We start from the raw sequence: 22,536 nt of genomic DNA, 5'->3' as shown, positions 1-22,536 counted from the left end.
TGTTTCTGCTAGACGTGTAAGTAATGTTTAAAACTTGCCAAAAGAAATAAATTGACATATTACAAATCAGATGCTGAATACTGCCTAACAACCAGTCTTAGAAATTGCTACAGAATATAAACATCACTGTCTTGACATCCTATACCATGTCCTGCTTGCTGAAATTCTTGTGTCTTTGGACCGTCCAGTGGCCAAAATCCAGATGACAAACTTGGTTACACTCATCTGAGTAAACTTCAATTATTACGGTGCACTAAGAGAACAAAGCTTAACGAGCAGCGGCAAGCGATTTTTGGGATTAATTTCCCCAGGGTTTTTACCTCACGGGCTACACTAAGTCTGCCCCAGGTTACTTGTGGAGTTTGAGAAGAAGACTGTAGGTACTGTAGGAAAAAGCATTAAATTTACAGTTAATACTATCCTGAAAAGAGAACTGAGCATAAAAAAACAAAAATAGGGCTGCCTTGTAGCTTAAACTTCAGTGTGTGAAACAACACTGTAACCAAGAGAAACATATACAGTGAAAATACATTCCCTTGTGCAAAGCTTCCAAATCTGTACCTTGGAGTAGTAGAAAATGTATTATGGTCAGTCAGCTTCTCTTTTTTTTTCTACAGTACATCTGGCAGGAAGCTAGTGAGTGTTTTCAGCCAACAGCGTGTAGCTGAAATGTTAAAAAGATGAAGTTGAATCTGTACTGCTGTGGGCAGAAATCCTGGCGTTTTTAGGTCTGACCACTTCTCTGTGTGATTTCTTTATGACATTCCCACATAATTCAACATTTGGTTCATGATGTTACCCTTCCTTAGACTCACAATCATTATATCCTATCATCAATGAACCTCATTGTTACTGGGCATGTGGTTATCATATATACCTGTTTTCTATTGGAATCACTGAGTGTGTTTTCCCTTTGGTAGCGAGATTGGTTGAGGAGTATGGGGGGGTACGTGGGGGTTTGTGCGTGTGTGTTTAAGTTGGGTTGACAACACAGCTCTTACATTACCTTACTTCCTCCTTTCTATCAGCAAGGAGTGTAGCAGAGGGGAGGGGGAGGAACTTATCTGTGGGCCTTTCATGCCACAGTGATCCCAAGTAATCTAATTCAGCCTTCCTCCTCTTTCTCGCTTGTGTGCTTCTCTCATATTGGTGCATGCAGATTGCAAAAGCCTTACACATGCGTGTGTGTGTGTGTGTGTGTGTGTGTGTGTGTGTATTTGTGTGTGAGGGAGAGCGGGGAGAGAAAAGGGGACAGAGGGTGAAAGAGTTAATGAGTTCTGAATGTGTCTGCATGTACAAGTATTTGTGTTGTGTGTTAAGTACCATGAGGTGGCTGGAGATGCTGTGCACCTTGTGGGAAACTGCCTGTGATGGAGAAGCACTTGTGTGGAGCCTTATGGTAAAGCAAAATAAAATGAAATGAAATTGTCAAAATCAACCCCTTTTCTATATATATCTGACAATTTGAAATATTAGTATCAAAGGTATATGCTGTTTAGGAGCCCGATCCTCCTCAATACACTGCATCAACACACTCTCTGACATGATAACTTCTGCTTCACTGACTCCCCATCAGGCCCTCTGAATAGAATAGCAAATCAAGGTAAGGGAAAAGGAATATTAAGCCTTTCTGTACATGTTTTCTGTACAGTGGGCTCCCTGTTTGAATGAATATAGTAAAACAAGCCCACACACACACACACACACACACACACACGGTATCATCTGTTTAAATACACACAAAACACTATTCATCTTTATCTCCTGTGAGGCTTCTGCCTAAATTATCCTGTCCCTAATTGATTTAGCCAAGTTTAGCAAATAATTGTAATATCAGGTTAACTGAGATGGATTTTTGTCACTGTGGAAAAAGTTACATGATTTATAGTGAGCTATAAAGCCCCCCTCTTCTGTGTAAAATGAGCAGAATAATCAGAGTGAAAAAGTCGACACTTTTAGGATTGATTGATGAGCGCATGTTAGACTTTGGAGGGCGTGCGCTCATTCACAGATTCATTTTACAAAAACCATTGTGGAAGTATTGCCTTTTATAAACAGTATGTACAAAAGCCAAATGAAATTAAATCAGTAAAGATTTTATTCAAAATGTGTTTTTCAATGAGCAGGCAATAGCAAATTCTTTGGTTGAATCTCTTTTATGAGTAGAGCCTTTGCGAGATAATCATGCAAATCATCTTTGCAGTTTTTGTCAGTGGAAGGTGTGGGAGCTAACTATATATTCCTAGAGCAAGGCAAGCCGGCTGTTGATACATCAGCGACATGAAAAGGATGTGAGAGAAGGAACTCGAACAATACTGCAGCATTAAACACACAGCTTCAATTATCCGGAGAATGGATCAGTGGGTGAGGATGCACCACATTCCTGTGAATCCAGGAACAGCCACCCACAGGCATCTATCATCTACACAGCTACAGGCAATACTTAGAGAATAACATTGACACAACAGTCAGGTCTGTATCATGTAGATCAGAAGCACAGAAATAGAAATGAATGCAATCTTTGTTTTAGTAATCAGCACTGATGTGACAGCACATCTTTCTCTTTGATGTTTTGATTGACGTCGCTCATTTTTTCACCTGAATGTTCTTGATCTAAATCAGAAGCGGAGCTCTACAGGTAGCTGAACAAAGCTGTGGAGATGGGTGTAAGGCTTTCCATGTGAAGTTCTATAGGGGGAGCTTTGGTTAAACTACACCACAGAGTATGTCTGCCTCACTGAGGGAGACACACAGCCCCGGGCTTACCCTCAGGCCACAGCCACCCTCCAGATGCCATCTGAGGCCTGCTGGGAGCTACAGATGCTCTCCTCCTGCCCTGCCCCTAAACACACTCTGCGGGCGCAGACCTAGATTACAGCTCAGCCATCTCTATCTAAGCACCTGTGGTGGAAGAAATATTCAGATCCCCAGATAAAAAAATCAATCAAGTATTTGCACTTTAGTATCGTCAGCAAAATGTACTGTAGGCATTACAGATAAAAGTACTCATTATGCAGAATGAATGCTTTCAGTCTGTTATTATGTATGTATTACATGTATGGATTATTATTGATGCATTAGTGTGTATGCAGCATTATCATGTTGCAGCTGGTCAAGGAGGATCTATGTTGAGTTGTGAAGGAGCAATATATAATTTATTTTGAGTGGTTTCTTTACTCTGGATATTTGTAGAATTTTCTTTCACTTGTTCTTTTTTTCCCTCTTTTTTTGTAAGATCTGGGTAGCCTGTGACACACAGGTTTATTATTTTTTGTTTTTTTTTACAAGACACAAAAATATTTGCCTGCATACATTTCATTCTTATGGTCCATCAGTGGTCTTTTGATTATGATTTTGATTATGGACTGACAGCTACTGCAGGAAGTTTACTGCACATGTACAGTATTATAATACACTGTGTTTTAAAAACTCTTCACATATTTTGTATGTAAAATCTTAATATGAAAAAGAAGCTAGGGTAACCACATGTCAGACTAATGTAATGAAGCAAAAAGTGCAATATTTTCCTATGAAAACTAGTGAAGTAGAAGCAGAACTGAAAATACTTGAATAAAAGTAAGTATTAATTTACTTTTCACCACTGCTAAGCAGCAACTGATACGCTGTCTGTGTGAAATTGTGTGTGGCCATGCTAGCATTTTATTAATATAAATGTGTTATTATCAGAAGTATTTTGGTGTCAGTGAAGTCACCTTTACTCCAAATGACCCTGCTTGCTATTCCAATGTTTATTCATGTTATGTTACTAAACACCAGATCATGAATACATTAATCTCTCTCCCTCAGGCTGCCATCAGTCATGCTAAAAGTGTCGCAATTCTCAGCCATTTCCAATGCAAAGTATTGCATTCATGTGCACTTGCAAATGTTGGTTCAAAGTGTAAAATGAATAGAATATGGTTTTCTTTAATATCAGGATGTTTCACATTCAAAGCGCTGAGTGTGCAGCCATCTATTTAGGCATTGCACTGAGCTCACCATGGCCAGGGGCACAATGCCTGCTAGGTCCTCCTGCGCCAGGCGGATCTCGGTCTCAACCTCTTGTGTTGTAGCACGAGTGGCCGGGTACTCCACCTGCCAGGCCATCCAGCGGCTGCCCAGCGGCTCTGGGAAGCTTTCCATTTTCAGATCCACCTGGAGCACCCTCTGAACTCCCATCTCAGACCTGCCAGAGTGCAGAAAAAAAAGAGAGTGAGTCAGTGAATGGTTGAGCAGATGGCTGGGTGAGAGCTTGAAAAAGAATAAGTGCGTGCGTGGATGTGGGTGCTCATGTGTGTTCGCGAGCTCATTCAACCTACTGTCTGCTGTAATGATGACAAACGGTAAAGGCTGATGAATGTGTCTGTGGTTGAAATCTATGACATTTTACCAACTGAGATTCTTCAAAATGTCAAGTCCCTTTGTGTTTGACTCTCTGGTCAACCCTCTGCTTCATGGAATAATATCACCCTCTTTTTCTTTATTCCTCTCACACGTTTTGCCAGGTGACGTGCACTGTAAATAGAACTTATAATCTCGGGGCTGCTCCTCAGAGCAGTTCAAAGGAATGCTTCACCAGGCGTCACCCCCACTAAGATGTTGATGGTCGGGTTTGTCACCGTTGCCCTTGTTTGCCGCAGCTGAGTGTAAATATACGGCATGCTTTTGGCACGATCTACGGCAGGCCTGAATTAAGTCAGACAAATGGAGAGTGTTGATAATAAAATTTCCCATGGCGCCATAAGTCTCTGGTGCTCAGGGTTTAAATATAGCCTGGAGGCAGGAAAGGTCAGCTTTACACAGGAGCCGGAAGAGATGGGAAATGGCACAAGATCTGTTAGCCACGTCTTGCGTGTCAAATGGCAGGACTCGGGGCCAATAAATTTCATGCATGGTCTCTGTGGCACACCGGCACAAAACAGCATCTTGTAATTTGAGCAAGGGGAAGAGGAGAGAGACAGAGAAGGGGGAGAGATGCATAAATCCACACGGTATTTTGTTAAGGGAGGAGGGTGCATGTGCATGTAACATGTGGAAAATACTATAAAGCACACAGCTGAAAAAAAACTTTTAAAGCTCATTTAGTATAGAGCGAATAAAACACTGCCATAAAGAGAGATAATACATATGTGGTACATCCTGAAAAGACAGCAGAGCAAATGTAAAACATAATAAATTATGAATAGGAGACTAAAAACAGTAAAATGATAAATAATAGAAACTGTTTTATTCACTGCTCTCATATTCACATACGTCTGACACTATTTCTACATCATTCTCTTATTATTCAGTTTTATTCTGAGAGAATGACAGATTTGTTGCTCAGCAGAGCACAACAACCCAATTTTCACATCCAACAGAGGTGAGTATAAATAATTAAGATGACAACCAAATAACTTGTATCACATTTCATAACAGTGTACCAATCAGCGTACCGAGCTGTTGAAGGCGTACTATGACATCAACGACTTACATAACTAATCCACAATGCCATTGGAAAAGACAGATGCTAATCTCTGCTTGCATACCGGTAAAACCACGAGCCTCATCGGCAAACAAAGTTAACGGATGATGCACTAAACGCCCAGAAATAAAGCTCGGAGTGCTCCTCAAGTCACTGAGCATCGCACAAGGACCTGTGTCAGCCATCAGCCCATGGCCTACTTTCTACAGCAGAGGCACATTTTTACTGCAGAGTAAAAATGAGAGGTTGCTCTGGCAAACATCACACACTTAAAACAAGCAGGCAAAAGAACGGAAGTGACTGTGCGGCAAGAAGGTTTGATTGTGCCATGCACACACTATCCAAGTACAGAAAGTACACTCAACACATTCACAAAGTTAAAGGGCCTCCAGAAGAGACAGAAAAGTTGGCTGTTATTAGCTTTTTTTTTCTTCTCTGTCAATTATTTCCTTGCTCACATGATCCAGTTGGCAGAATTTAGTAGCAGTTGTGAATTCTATGAATTTTAGGAGATTTTTATATTTCTTCCCACAAGAAAGATGCCAACAAAATATTGAGGTTATAGGCATGTACAGTGTAGGGTAAAAAATAGTCCTCCTGCTTCATTTTAGAATTCAGACATGCTGCTAATTTAGCATTTCTGTGACAGAAATATCCAACTTCAAAAGAAGACCTGAGAAGATGACAGCGGTATAAAAAGGAGGACACGTGAAGGGAAGGAATGAGATCTTGGGGTAGTGTTAAGATTAGATCAATGACAAGAGTGAAGACATATAAAGAAATTCACACCACCATCACTTTACTTGGGCCATTCTTTGACTTCAATAGAGGACAGCTTTGCAGGGGAATGACTGGAAACTATGACTGAAAATGTCTGCAGGTGTGTGTTTGACTGTGATTTAAGTAGAGGTTTTGTGATTTTCAATACATACGGCTGAGATGATGTTCATGGTGAAAATGGTGTATTTTATTGCATTTTTTATGGTGACACTTAAAAACCAAAGCTGCTACTGGTTGTATATCTAGCTAGCCAATAAACTGTAAAGCAGATGGCAAAAAGAGGGAACAATAAACAAAGACATTTTGGGTTCTTTTCTTCACTGAGAAAGCCTGGAGGCACTCTGTTTTTGATTGTCCGCTGTACTTGACCCCCATTGACACGTGTCATAAAATGAAACCTGATGGAAACATTGGTGTCAGGGTGAATGTGAATCAGGCGTTGAGTCAGACACATAAACCATATACACCAGCATGCCATCCTGAGCCGACCTCCCCTCTCCATGTCTGCTAATCACATGGCTCGCCGAGGGAAACTGTTCATTTCTCTGTCACTTCCAGCATGCGGCCTAATTCAATTAGCAACAAAGGGCCTGTGGATGCGTGCCACACAGCTGGCCTCAGCCTGATAATTATCTGTAAACTAGCTGTGGTTTGACTGAATCTGAGGCCAGACAGACGACCGGAGGGCAGCCAAAGGCAACAGAGAGGGGCTCAGTAGATAACAGGCCCTAAAGTTGGAAGCAGCTGGCCCTCTGGCTTTAGAGACCAGACTGGAGAGGAAATCAGAGTTGACAAGATGCTGCCCGAGACGGCTGACAACTGACTCACTGAGAATAGCACAGAGGTGGCTGAGAGGACGCTGTTTAGGCACAATCAGGATGCTCATAAATCACAACGACACCAGCAGATCTGTAGGAAACGCAGTGAATAGCTTAACACCACAATGTAGTTGTTTAAGATGCTGTATGTAGCGTCATGTGTCAAAGTGACAATCTAAAGACAAATGTTGATATAAATAATGAAGGTGATTGCAACAGTACTCTCTCACAGCACTGGTATTGTATAGCTACATTTTCTGGAAATTACCAAGACATTACCATAAAGCTTGTATGTTTCCTGATACAAAGACAAGGCCACATCTGTAGTTACTCATCAAAGTTTTACCACTGACTCAAGTCGTACCTTTGTGCCATTAATAAAAAAAAAAAGAAGCAAAAACCTGTCTATAGTCATTGAATTAAACAAATGAAATATAACATGTTAATTTATGAGCTTTAAGGGTGTGTATAGGTGGGCTTTGTTACCTCTTCATTGGCTAGATGCTAAGCTAAGGTAGCCAGCTGCTAGCTATTATATTATATTTAGCAGACAGATATGAGGGTGGTATCCATCTTGTCATCTAACATTTGGTTTATTGTCTTAATCTAAAAATGGTCAAAAAATTAGGTACAGCACTCAGTTTACTATCATGTATGACCAATCCCCTAAAATCCTTTAAACAATTAATGAATGATCCAACTAGTTACTGATTATTTTCCATCGTTCCAACTGATTAATTGACCATCAGCTATTCTTTTAAAAAAATATAGAAAGACTCATAAATGAGTTATTAGAACATCATTCTCAACATCCTCCACATGTCCCCAAAACGTACTATCAACAAATCCAAACGTTTATTGTTCTACTTCTGTCTTCACTAATTACACGGTCTAAAAGGGTCTTTGCAGCTCCAGCTTATCTTGATGGGAGCATTTTACAGAGCTATTGAATTTTAGCTCCAAGAAGGTTAAAGGAAGTTAGATTTAAATGCCAAAATAAATAAACAGGCACAGGACAAAGTTACTGAAGGAATTTCCTTTTAAAAAGATTTCTCTAGAGAAAGAGCTATGACTGAGAGAGCCTCTGTTGTTCCATTATCAATCTCACTGTGTCACTGTGACACTCCCTGTTTAATCTCCCCCTGATGTGATAGGATCCCTGTGTCTGCTGCCTCACCCAGTGGGGTTTAGAGAATAAGAGAGAGAAATAGACAGAGAGTCTTTGTGGCATAAATAAGGAAGCATTTTCAGGTCCATTTTCTTAATTTCTCTACTTGTAGATCAGGTATTTCTGGATACCCCCTTGGTATCATTGTAACATTAGAATAACAGAGTGATTTGGCCCCATGTCTGGCAAAACATTTGAAGCTCAGGCTATTTTTTCTGAGTATGGTTTATGTATAAGATACTCAGGTAAGATGTAGAGTACATACCACAAAGGGCCATAACAAACCTCAGCAGAGCAGTACGTAACGCTGCTGATTCACTGTAACAAGAGATGTTGAATGGAAACAGAATGGCAGATGAAGATGCATAATGCAGGCTGGTGGAACCAGAGGAGATGCTGTCCAGAACAGTCTGAGGCGGCTGTGTTATTGCGTGTGTGTGTTTGTGTGCGAGTGTGTGTGTGTGTGTGAGCGTGAGGGGGGCTTCAACTCTAAACTACTTGTGGAGGGAAAAAAAATAATCAAATTTGTGGCTTCAGTGGTGCTTGAAAACAGCACCCTGAAACTCTGCTGTTCTCATGCTCTGTCACCTGGAACAGCAATATACCAGTCAGCACAATGAAGTCAGGACACACACGCTCACACTCACACACGCAGACACACACACAAACAAATATCTACGCATACATGTATGTGCATACACAGTATATCCCATACACTAGAGCATCCACGCATGGAACCGTGCCTGCACACACACACAGACTAACACTGTGGACACAATCACTCATGCAAGATGAAGTTTTCTGAATCTAATACAAACATCAACGTGAAACAAAATGTCTTCACTACTGTCACATATTCTACTATTAAAAAAGCTTGATTTTATGGCCACAACTAACATCTTTTCATTATTTATGAGTCTGATGACTATTTTAGTCAACAGTAGAAATGTTGATCATAGCTTCCTCCCTTTCACTGTGGTGTCCTAAAAGATTCTGTTTTGTCCTACAAGTTCAAAACTCAAAGATATTCACTTTGCAATCATGAAAGCAAAGCAAATCCTCGTATTTGAAAGATCCATGTTCCAAATAACACACTTAGTTCCTGTGCAGCATTTTTAATGATGTATGGATTATGGGTCCTCTGGTGCTATTATTTTTTTTACAGCTGTTGACAAAACTATTCCAACTCCTACACTATTACCACGGCTGAAGCCAGGAATTTAGAAGTACAAATAAAAGTCTTTAAATTTTCATCTTCCATTTTTGTATATTAATTTAACTTTAATTTAACAGCATCTCTCTTCTTATATTTCAAAGCTGTCCACATAATGCCAGGAAAACAATTCTGGTGGAGAAATATGAAATCCCTTAGTTTATGTTTTTGACCTAAAACAGTCAAATTTAAGAATTTGGATGGTAATTGTAGAATCTAAACTCCTCCTCAGGTCATTTAAAACCCCCAGATTTCACTAAAGATATGAACTCAGTATCCTCAGCAGACATTACGACTCTGACTAAACTACGTTACGGATGTTTTGTCCATTAAATAGGTCAAATAAAATATGGAAGGTAAATAGGAAAGAAAACAGATGGAGGTAATCGTGGACAGATACATAAGTAATTGGTTAGATATGCCATATAATATGACAACAATAAGAGCACATGAATAAGAGGAGTTGACCAGTCACAATGAATATCTCCTGAAACCTAGACAGATTCCTCTAAACTGTGAGAGAATTTCATTTCGCAGCCGGGGGGGGGGGGGGGGGGGCCCAGTAGCAGTAAATTATCACGGGGCTGCTTCCAACAAGCATCCACCTCAGAGGTCAGAGCCTCTTTTTAGGCTTGATTTTCTGAGAAAGGACCCCAATGGTCACAGCGTGAAACATAATCTCTTCTGCTGTGGGATCTCTGACCAGAAACCAGTTCCTAAGTCACATTTTCACAGCCGACTGCAATCAAAGCAAATCACTCAGAGTCTGAATGTACTGTAGTCATGGATACATTTGAAAGTCAAATGTCAACGCAGACAACAGAAAACTGTACAGTATCAAATTAAAAAAACAAAGAGAAGAAACACTGCATACGGACTGGAGTTTCCATGGATACTTATTATTGGTTAACATGTAATATTAGCCTAATTTCACGGAGGATTCAAAGTATAGAGAGCTGTGCTGAAGGAATATTAAACTTCTGCAAATTAGGCAGAAGGAAACTTAAGAAGAAAACACGTATGGTAAGTCAATCACTCCAAAGATTTTTTTCTCAGTCAAATACAGTATGTTTCTGAAAAGGGTGGGAAGTGGGGTTTGTGGAGTTGGGAACGAGCGTAGGAGGAAAAGAACCCTTGTCCAGAATGGAAAGAGAGGTAGTGACAGAAAGAGAAAAAGGTGTAAACTCCCCATGAAACAGTGTATTCATTTTGAAGTCTACATATAATTCAGTGTGGCACATAAGAGTGAAAGGAACATGTTTATTGTGCTCTGTTGGTGCACCATGTGCTGGTGATCACCATAGGGTACAAAGTAAGCTATAGTAAGTTTTTCAAAAATCAAAAACCACTGTCCAGGTTTCATTTCAAGTGTGTCTTCGTCATAAAAGTGTCGACATAAAACTTCACTCTAGGTTAGACACAATGTAAGAAAAGAAAAACACCTAATTCAAAGCACCTTTTTCCCCCTTTTACCTGACAGCAACAATATGCTCCTGAAGCCTGTGAATGCTCTTTCCATCTTCTCCAAGATAGAAGCTATAAAGATCTTTCTGTATAAAGTGCCTGCTGACGGGACCCCATGGCCACCAGCGCACAATATTAAGTTGTCAATATGACATTCAAAACGACGCCAATTTCACATTTGATTAAACTTTAATACCAAGCTGCCTCTAAATGTATGGGTTTGTGTTGAGCGTGCGGGCGTGAGAGTGTGTGTTTATATGGATCAATGTGCATGTGTAGGATTTCTGTATTTCAAATATGTTAAAGTGCTTCCTACATGAAGTCTTAAGACCAGTGATACAATCAAGTGTGCAGGAACATCCCTCATGTTGCTATCATTTCCTCGGAGATCCTGAACCAATACCTTTGATTTATGGTGTGTCAAATGACATTCATTTACACACCTCTAAACTGGCAGAACAAAAATAGAGGAGATACTAAACTGGGTTGTCAAAAGAAGCTCTCTGTTTAAAGGTAGTGTTGGAGATGTGGGAGTGTGATGACAAAGCATACATTCTGGTAACAGTTTAAAATTCACAACAGACAAGCAGAAATCCTTTACCACATCTGTGTTGTGGCACTCTAGGTCTTCTTGACTACATTCTACACTGCAATAATATAATTCCCTGAGCATGTCCAGCACACTTTGCACAGTAGCTGCTGAAGCTTTACAAGAATACAAAACAGGCTGTGTGTATTTTAAGAAGACAGTGTTGTTCTAAGGTAAAGTGGTTGACTTACTGCACTGTAAGTACTCTGACGTTCGTTATTGGGAAGGTTACCGTATAATTAACCCCAGAGGTAAATACACTGTTACATCCAACTTCTTTCCTCACTAATGAAACAGATCACCAGTTTAGCATTACACTCCTATTAACACCGTTAGACCCACGATGCACAGTTAAAAAAAGCATCAAAATTGATTTCATGCATTCCTCCTTTTTCAAAACCTGGCTCAACTTAACTGCTGACAGTTAACAGTTCAGTTGTTATTTATTCAAGTACTGTACAATTTTGGGGGTTTTATTTCCATTTTCATCTTCTTCATACGTCTACTCAACTACACATTTTGCTACTGGTTTCTTTGCAAACGAAAAGTTACAATTAATTTATAAAATATCATGCTTTGTTATAGATTAAAGTACCTCACAGTAGACAATGTAGTTACATTTACCAGTAACAATATTAATAAATCAATAATAATAATCCAATGAGATTATATATGATGATATAACACTCATGCGGGTCATTTCAGTCACTTTAAATATATTGTGCCTGCAATATTTCTATATTTTTACTTCAAATACACAACTTAGACTTGCAATTGAATATTTTTACTATTTGAATATTTCTGCCTTTACTGATCATAGCAAAATCCAATGTGTTATTGTTTCCTTCTTATAATGATATAAAATAATTAAGTAGGACATATTAACCTAAAAAGTGTTCAGTGGGGCACCGTTGATCACAGTTCATGTTCAGATCTGGTCCTTGTTGAATATTCCAATCCCATAAGTGCCTCGAGATAACTTCTGTTGTGAATTGGCGCTATATAAATAAAATTTGTCTTGACATAAAGGCATAAAGTTCCTAAGGAAATAGTAAAAATAATGCTATAATACAGTAAGAGACCCATACATTTCAAAAAGGTGTTCTATATCTCACCCCTTTGTTCTTTAAATTGGCAAGAAATAAATTCTGCAAATGTAATTTCCATTTATCTTATTCTCCAGGAGCGCATAAAAAAGATTGGGCTGTTACATTTCAAATAACCTACAGTGCCTGAATTAAAATCCACTTTTAATAAGCATCAGATTCTCTTTAATTTAATCATTTATTCTTTACCCCTTTCTAACATGCACACAGAGAAAAGGGCTGAGTACTATTAATTATATGATTATAATGAAGCATGGGCGCAAACCGAGGGCTTCTGGCTTGTGTGCATCAAACCCAATAAGGGGATCAAATTTCCGATTAGCTTAACAGTGTTCTGCAGCATTCATCAGCTAAAATATTCAACTCCCACACACACACACACTCTCTCCACAGCTCCTTCCCTATAAGTCATGCAAACTGTCACACACATGATTAAATGTACATGGAAAAAGGGAGTAGCTGCAGCATTTGGTCCCAATTTGGACACAGAAGAGTTTTTGTTATTGCTTTGCTTTGCTTCTTATCACTCAACTCATCAAGCACCTCAGTAAAAATGTTTAGTTGACACGGTGGTCAGCTTCTACACAGAAACTAAAAGACAGTATTTTACACATGCATTTTATCAGTGCAGAATTATGGTGTGGAAAGAAAGTGGAGACACTATATCTCCAGACAGTCAAGCTAGTTAAAAGTCAATCTGTCTGAGGGGTATAAAGAGGAGAAGGACGTTGGATGTAAAAGGTAGAAGAGTGTCAGGAGGGGAATATTCCATTATTACATTTGTTTCGTAACTTGCTTCCAGATTGCCTTGAGGGAAACCGGGCACAGTCAGTGTGTTAGCCCAGGCTCAAACAGCGGCATATCAATTCCCAGACAACAAAATCTCATCTTGGAGTTAATGAAATGCACCATGCCAACAACTGTCTAATCAAAACCAAATGCTTTTCTGCTGTGCAACGTCATTAGAGTCCATCAGCTGAAGTAGGCTCCATGGTGTAATGGATCCCTAATGACGGTAGTTATCATCACCAGTGACCTCAGACCTTTTTGTATCAGACATCACTTCCCAGTCAGTTGCACTCTATATCTGTCTCATTCATAGGAAAGCTATCTAAATAGTAAATTGCAGTATAATAAATTGCTACTTGTCCTGACAGTTACACTCAATTTTCCCCACATCAGAGCACTCATCTCAAGACTGGATAACAGACATTAACCACTGGGAGCGGCCAGCAAAGCTGCTGATAACTCATCCAAAAAACACACACTAGGGGGCAGCAGACACTGAGCCCTGGGGCGGTGATGCAAATGTTTGTGCAGATAAACTCATACCCCTCCCCCTGCCCCTGTACATGCTCCCCTTGGTTGATCTGCGGGTGTGACCATCCAGGCCTGCTCTAGCACCTGCAGGTGCTGTGACACTGGCAGAGCCTGTGCTCCTCAGACAAGTCCTTAAAGACCCACAAAACCTGGGCCCTTTCAGCTCTGCCACCGTTGGCATGGCAACAGAACCTGGAGAACACACAGGAGTCATTGACCAGAGGGGCCCAGACTGTCAGATCAATGGTACTCTATTGCAACTTAGGCTTCACCCCCCTCCCCTCCTGCTTGTGAGATGTGCAAGGTTGAGATCTGGGCTGTGTGAGACACAAAAAAGGGTGAAAGAGTCAGGGAAAGGATCAGCTCAATATTACAGCATGTGTTTTGCAAACAGGTCAGTGTCAAATAAAGACACAGCAGAGCCAGATGTTGAATCTGCTGTAACAGCAGAGAGAGATCTATGCCAGCATCATATGAAAAGTAGTGCAAAGATCTAAATGAGGGGTATTAAACCTCATGCAACCACAGCACAGACCTTTTAAAATCTGGTGCAATGAAAATAACGCTGTAGGGAAACATACAACACGCACTGTCATATGATAATTAATGCGTATACACACAAACGTGGACATATGTTCACATGTGTACGCTCAAATACACAAGTTACATTCCTGCTGTTCTACAACCATAAACATATTTGTAAACAGAACTGCTTTGTTTGTGATAATTACAGTGTTGGTAAGGCGGAGATGCGGAGGCTGTGTGGGCATGATTGCCTCGTACCTCTGTCTTAATGCAGCGTCCCATGGATGAGAGAGACGAGAGGCACGACTCCTACCTTCCTGGGAGTCCTTAAGAGATCAATTTTAGCTCAAAGACTAACAATTAATGTACACGACAATGACACACTAGCTATACTTTCACGTTAAAAATCTGTTTTCCTTAAGCATACATTGTCCTCTTTGTATTAAGACTGGCTTCCAATTCTTACATGTCACTGCAAATTAACCACTGATTATCTATGTTGTAGCTATCAAACAATAAAAGATCAGTGCATTAGCAGTTTGACGAAAGGCTGCCCAGTAATCACAAATGGTCAATTTGCATCCACTTTGAATTATGTAATGAGAATCTGACTGCCTATTCCCTGCAACAGTAATTATACCACACGGTCTGTGATTCCTTATTCAACTGATCTTCAATTAAAAACAATAATGTAAATTTATAGACACAAACATATATTGTGTGGATGAATGGTCTGTATTACAGTCTGTAGATAAAGTATATTAATCCTTGCATGCTCCAGATTTTGAAGTTCAATCAATCTGTATGAGAAATAAAGTTGAAAAAACAACAGAAACTTGGAAGTGTTCCTCCTCTGTAAATGCCTTTGAAATCCCACTGTACATGAACATTAGTACTGCATGCAGACACACTGACGGTCACAAGCCAATTACCAGTAAGATTAGTTAACATTTTGGATTCATAAAACCCCTGTATAGCTACCATGAGCTCTTGGCTCTAAACCCATGGACCCTAAAGACCGTTTCTAAAACACATGAGTAGTGTAATACAGTCTCAAAGTGCTGGATCAGCACCTCCTCCCAGTATACGCGCGGCTCCCAGTCAGGAGTGCATTTAGGTATTAAGCACCTTACGCACCACTTAATGAGCTCAGTGCTAAATTACAACCAGAGCAACTACGCACACACCAGCCCTATATTCCCTGACATATCGCATCCACCATACGCACATCAACAGAACAATTGCAGACAGGCCATTCCATAAATCAAACTGTATATTTGTTGAAATCTGATCATGTTTATTAAAAAAAATCTTACCAGTGCACATAATACACATATCAGTAGGCTTACAGCAGCAGAATTTCTCATTGATCAGCACTTAGGGAGTGTGATGTGAGCGGCCGTCTTGGCAGAGGGAGAAATTATAAAGCGTTTTGTAACAGAAAAACTCCCTCTGCACACCCAGGGGTCTGTGTGCAGGAATGAGACATTGATTCATAATTGGAAGCACTCAGTCATGAAATCTAAAGACTAATTAAAGAAAGAGAGCTTTAATGGTGTCCATTTACATATTCAGCGCAGTGATTCAATGCTGCTGAAAGATGGAGGGTTGATCCAGTGGCTGTGAAGAGTTGAGCTGCATCACACGATGATAGACTAACGGAAAGTGTCTGACTGCATCAGTGTGAGCCACTCAATCGACATGACTAAGATTCTAATGTGGCCTTGTTGTCACTGACAGACACATCAGCTTTGAAATACATGCAGATAAGCATCAAGGTCTTCTAATGACAGTAAATCATGAATATAGTCTTGGCACAAATGGCAGTGAAGTCATAGCTTAACTGTGGAGCTGCTGCATGTCTTTTCAGTGTGACCTCCACAAGCCAAGGACAGCTTCTTATGCTTCACTGTCACCTGAGGTTGAAACTGGAATTGCTCTGACAAACACATGTGTGTTTGTCTCTGACTGTGTTTGTGTGTGTAAATAGGCATGTACACCCATGTATCTGTGCCAGGTGTTTACGTGTGCAGGCTCAAGGTGGGGGAGGTGACATGTACAGAGTGTGGCATCTCATCTGAAGGCATGAACGTGTCCACTGGTCCTGCATTTTTGAGGCGCTCTGGGTCCAGCTGCTGATACCTCCATGGCCCACTGAAGTGTATGCATCGCCTGATTACATGTCAGAGCTGGTAAGTCCTGGCCACAGTGGGATCCTACTTTTCCCTGCACGTTATCAGCTGGACGGAGCTCTGCTTTCAACCTGTTAGGCTAGGAATGATGACGGAGGACAGCAAACCGATTGCTTGTCAGTGTTAGCACGCACAAGTGCCATAGTGCAGATGAGAGGATGTGACTTGTACCTTTTCTGTTTTGTCTTATGGTTGACTGAATCTGCCTGTGACTGAGAGCGGAGCTGCCCATTTGTTTTCAGTATGCTGAGTTCTTCAACATCCCGTCCTCTGTGTGTGCGCAACCCCCCTTCTTTATCCAAATACTGCTCCTATACCTTTCTCAACCGCCTAGGGTCTCTTTTAATAGGCTCATTTAAATACTTCTCCTGTGCAGGTTACAGAAATGAGACAGCATTGGTGCCTTACTGGGTATTTCTTTAAGTGGAATAGGCTTCGATATAAAAGCCAATCATCTTGAAGGCCAAGTTAAACTGAGGTTAATTGGAGCCATCTGCAGGCCAAGGTTCCTTTTGCCTATTCAGTTAGAGAAATCTGTTGGGAGGGAGTTTCTAAGTGAAATGTGAATGGCAATATTAAAGATAAGTGGAGCTTATTCTCTCTGCTCTGTTGATGTTCATCAGGGGTGGAGTGCTGAATGAGGGAAACCAAACTCAGTACTTATTCAATAGACACTACAAAGATGTAATTAGAATGGAAACAACCAGTATGTTTGTCAGAGTGCTTGTAGACAATTCCGTGTTTACATCTCACACAGTTTGCCTCCCTGACTGAGTGCTACCTGCAGCGAGCACAGCAACAATTTTGATCTAACCACAGGTCTAATTTCACCAAAACTGTGTTTGTCTGCTCTAAAAACATAGGGAAATTTCTACAGAGAGTATGGTCATACATTTATTTATTTGGGGAAAGCATGGGAAATGAATCCATGCTGTGCTTATTTGTGGCCTTTGTTTCACTCAAAAGGATTTCAAAACAAAACTGAGGGCTCCTGACGTCTCACAGAGGCAGGCAGTAAATACAGAGAGAAACTAGTGTGCTCCAGTGTGTACTTTGCTTTTACTTTTTAAATAAAATTACAGACACATTTGATAAAATAGCCTAAGTAATTACAGAAATTAATGATTTTATTTTTTTGAGTGAAAAAAGGTAACATTTTGGCTACCACATATTACAGTGTAAATATTTGAACATATGGTGCATCTCTAAAATCCTTAGTGTTTACATACTGATAGGATGTAAAGGAAGAAGTACAGAGAACTTATGGACTTACTGCAATAAAGACGTTTCCTCCCATACATTAAATTTTCTGTTGTGATGGTAGTGTACTGACACCAATCAGGCAGCAGCTTTTCAAAAAAAATAAATAAATAAATAAAAAATAGGAGGGAAAATTGATGTGCTTTGTGAGTGATTAATGACTCAATACTATCTTCTTTATGCTGTATGTTGTCCTATAAATTCCATTAAAGACATTCAATAAATGTAAACGTTTGAGTGAAAGTAAATTGTATGTAGTTGGCTGCTTTCTTGTTTATGATATGAAGACATAAATGAGGTTATAAAAGTTGTTTGCTTCTATTATCACATAGGTACAGCAACAGAACCCTCTTCCTGTCTTAGCATAATGTTTTGTTCCCTAGTAATAATAATATGGTCAATAAATACTCTTTACTTTTTACAATGCTATTTCCAGAAATTACTGTTGTAAGGATATCATATTTTTTCAAATGAATTAGAGCATTAAGTTGTTAACTCTTAATATCTTGACCTACTGTCTTAATATTTATCCCAGTATGGCACAGAATTTACTGATAGCCAGAATGATTACACTGTAATTTACAGCCCATAATCTAAAGCTTTAACACAAAATGATTTAAAAACAATACATCATGGCTGCATGTAAGGATGAATGATGTTTAAATCATGTACATACATTCACATATGTCCACGCTAAATACATCTTAAAGGCAAAATGAATTCAGCAGATGAATATGCCAGGTTAGTAGTTTGGTATATTTAACATAGGGTGTCAGCAATCTGTTAGAAACTGAGACGAGCTAACACCAAAAAGAGTTAGCTTGTTGTAGGTATAACTCATAGTAGAACAGCTCAGTTTTGTGTGCAAATATACAGTTAAATCTGAGACTGCTGTACAAGAACAAAGAAAAAAAACAATATAAATGTATTGACCTGCATAACCATACTTGCCTGTATTGCTGAAAGTAACTACAAAAAAAACTCTGGTAGTGCAGCCCTCCAAACACTGATGGTAACAATCTAATCCTCTGGAGGATTAACCTCTAAGAGCAGGATATTCACTCATAAACCTTTATAAATCTGAAACACATGAACTCTCTGGGACACATGCAACCCATAATCTGTCTCTCCTCTGTACATACACGATCTACCACTTGGTGCCAGCCACAAACAAATTCTGATATACAGCATCCATCCTGGCATGATACGAGTGAAACTGAGCTGCCATGCAAACTCACATCTCCCTGTATCAGTCCCTATATCAGCTTTTCAGGATGAGCCAATGTGATGTATGAATGAGTTTTAAACTTTGACAACCCTAGCAACTTCATGGTCACCTAGTGTAGATGAACACGGTACAGATCAGATCTTCCCCACTGAGTGTTACTGTCTGATTGGTTAACTGGGAAAAAGTGCAATGAGGCATACTGGGACATTATTTCCCCATATTGTTTCCTTGGCAGTGGAACAGAGGAGCAGCCTGAACAGTCAGATGTTATCTGGGCTGACTGCTGTAATCAGCTGGCTGTCCTGTGGAGACACAGAATATGTCACATCTGCGCTCCGGTCCTGATAAAGGAAACCAAGCCACATCTATTCCATTAAATGCAATCTGAATGTTCCTTTCTCATCAACGTGACATTATAGCACCTAATAACACTTCTAGTGTTCACTCTGTCTTGGTAAAAAAAAAAAAAAAAAGAAAGAAAGAAAAAAGAGAACATCAGTAAAAAGCTGCGACACGTCCGGGCTGTCACACACGAGCACTGATCACATGTCATTTCTATTATTAAGAGATGAACAAGAGAATAGAGTAGTGTAGACAGCTGTGTAATGGTAACTACTGCCACTGAGGCTCCAGGAAGAGTGTTTACGGTAAATGGAGTCCTCTGAGAATAGGGCTGATTCATTATTAAGGGTGTTAGCATTAAGTCTGTCAAGTTAACATTCCTGTTTGCCCCTAATGTAATTGGGCCATTTCATTTCAGCCTTGATTTATACAGCATTATATAGCATTAAAATCTACCGAGTATGGCTCATTCTCAGGGCTGCTGCACCTTTAGAATTTCTGAAATCACAGAAATAGGAATGATCTGTTCATGTCCTGTGCTGACTGTGAAAATAATTTTGTTAAAAAAATTTTCCTAAAAGCCACCTTGTCATTCTTACTGTAACTTAACTTTTTCTGAAGCAAAGCAAAGAGAAGCTAATTTTTCTGAGAAGATAAAAGAAAAAGGATAATACAAGCACAGCTGTGTGAAGATGGTTAATATTTTTTCAGGGGCATTGAAGACTAAAAAAAGCTACCTTGGGTCCTTTGTTTTATTTTGGTTTTGCAGTAAATGTCACAAACTATAAATAATTATGTTCTTAAAGGTTCTCTAGACTTTGAAATTGAGATAAATTGCGAGGTTGCTGCCAAATCTCACCCATTATTACGTAGCTGTATGACTTCTTTCTCTCTGGGATCCTAACCATTCACATTGATGAGATTTACAAGTCCGCAGCAGAGGAAAAGTCATGTATCTTTATGGTGAAATTAATGTACGCTGAATTTAATTACATTAATCTGAACTCTATACAGACAATGAAAAACAGGCTACAATGAGGATTGAAGTTTGCAAAATTAAAAAAAGATATTTGACACACACCCACTCCCTCCCTTTCCTGCTTGGACTAGCCCTCTTGTGGAGAGGCTACAATGAGTGGACTGCCTGTTGTCCAACTGTTGGGTGTGGTGTGGGCGATTAATGAAGTGGTTGCTCACAAGGGAGATCCATCTGCACCCAGACAGTCTTAATGAACTACCAAGTCCCAGACATGGCACTTTTACTGAGGCTTCCACTTATGGCTTATGACATGCTGAGGAAGCAGGACTGCTTTTGTTTTGAACACGCTCGCTTTTAATGGTGACAAAGTGAACTTTTCAATCTACCAGAGTGCACTTCAGCCAATGTGCGTACTCTACATAGCAATTTTGTCCCTTTCTATAGGGACTCATTTTGATTTCTTTGATGTACTGTAGCCCTGTCGCTGAAAATCTCAACTTGTCAAAGAAAGGTTGCAGGTATTTACAGGATGACAGATAACAAATAGCATTTAGCAAAATACAAATTAATGGAGAAATTTGAGCTATGCTACTATGTTTCAATTCTGAACAGGTACTTTTTAATGTAACCTGTAAACCCAAATAACAATATAATAATAATGATAATAACTTTATATAGCACCTTCCAAGAAAACCAAGGGCGCTTTACAATACAAAACAAAATAAATAAAACAAAGAGGCTAGACGCTGAAGGCCTTGTTGAAGAGGTGAGTTTTGAGGAGTTTCTTAAAAGAGTCCAGGGATGGGGCATTATAGTATAGATATAGTTGACTAATGAAGCCCCTTTACTTGGGGAATGAAGCTAGTTTACACCAGTATAGGTAGTAAGATAATTAGCCTGGCATGGTATCAGTTGCAGCTTACATTAGAAAAACACACTGTTCAATCCATTCTTATACTTCAACTGTTGTATTAAGAATGGTGATTTAAAGAATCCTACACTGTACAAACTTTTTAGATGGTGTCATTCTTAGTAGAGCCCCATACATACTGTTTTAGCATGTGAAGCGTGATAGGCTTGTTGTGCCTAGTGATGGGTGCTAAACTTTCTTTACTTTCCTCTACTTAATTAGTCTTTAAAGTAATAACAAGCACAACATTCTCCCACAATATGAATATAATGAAGAGGAGTCATTTCAGTTGATTCCAGCTCTTACTGGAGGTATCATATGAACAAGTGCTCTGTTTGAAAGCCATTGTTATTTAGTTGACCTGCAATAGAGTCCCAACTATTTTAACACATTGCAGCCTTACTGTGTGTGACCTAGCCTGCAGCACAGCCGAAGCAGATCTGGCTTTTCATTAAAACATCTCATGACAAAATCGTGGACAGCTATTAACTCATTATAGCGTGCTCAATAGAACTGACATCAGCTGTTTGGTGGCACTTTCCTTCAGAGTGGGTTCAGCTCTGTTATTTTCAGTCAAAAGTCCAACCTGTCTTTACACTGTAGCACCCCTTGATGAAAAACTGTCACCTCAGGATTGCTTTTATTAGACTGGATACCACCAGCCAGGGAAAGGCAAAGTGTGCATGTTCCAGTGTCTACAGGGCCGAGAAAGAGATTCTAAATATGTCATATCTTTTGAAAAGAATGTGTTCTATGATGAAATTCATATTTATTTGATGCATACTGTCAAAAATGTATATTACACTGTATAACAGATGATGTGTCAGTTTGAAAGTTGAAATAGCAGAAAGCAGAAATGTGGGCAACTACACAACAGCAATGTCTATTTATTTTTTAAATGGGTATTCACAGAGAGCTGGGTGTGGCTGGAGCATCAGCTGTGAACAAGAAGATAGGAGTGGCTCAGCTGGCCAGGCTGAGCAGCTTCAAGTGACTGACTGAACCTGCACATAAAGTACACCTGACCCATCAGTAACGCTGTGCTCTCATGCCTGCAGTGGGGCTAGGGTCCCATCATGGCACACACGCACAGGCTTCAATTAGCAGTCCCACAGACATTACTCAATGACACTTTAGTCCAGTCCACAATCCAAGGTCCAGTGGCAGTGGCAGTGGCA

At 39.8% G+C, this 22,536-nt stretch overlaps 1 protein-coding gene across 1 annotated transcript in view; it reads right to left on the bottom strand.

The window, feature by feature from the left end:
- Positions 1-22,536, bottom strand: part of si:dkeyp-14d3.1 (transmembrane protein 132C) — a 118,594-nt gene that overhangs the window by 29,499 nt on the left and 66,559 nt on the right. The window contains exon 4 of the mRNA XM_018668927.1: positions 4,000-4,186. Coding sequence (XP_018524443.1) covers positions 4,000-4,186 — 187 coding nt within the window. The remainder of the gene's footprint in view (positions 1-3,999; positions 4,187-22,536) is intronic.

Source organism: Lates calcarifer, linkage group LG13, assembly GCF_001640805.2.
Source record: "Lates calcarifer isolate ASB-BC8 linkage group LG13, TLL_Latcal_v3, whole genome shotgun sequence".
Lineage (NCBI taxonomy): Eukaryota > Metazoa > Chordata > Actinopteri > Centropomidae > Lates > Lates calcarifer.
Note: the sequence above shows the minus strand (reverse complement) of the source record. Positions and strands in the feature narration are given on the sequence as shown.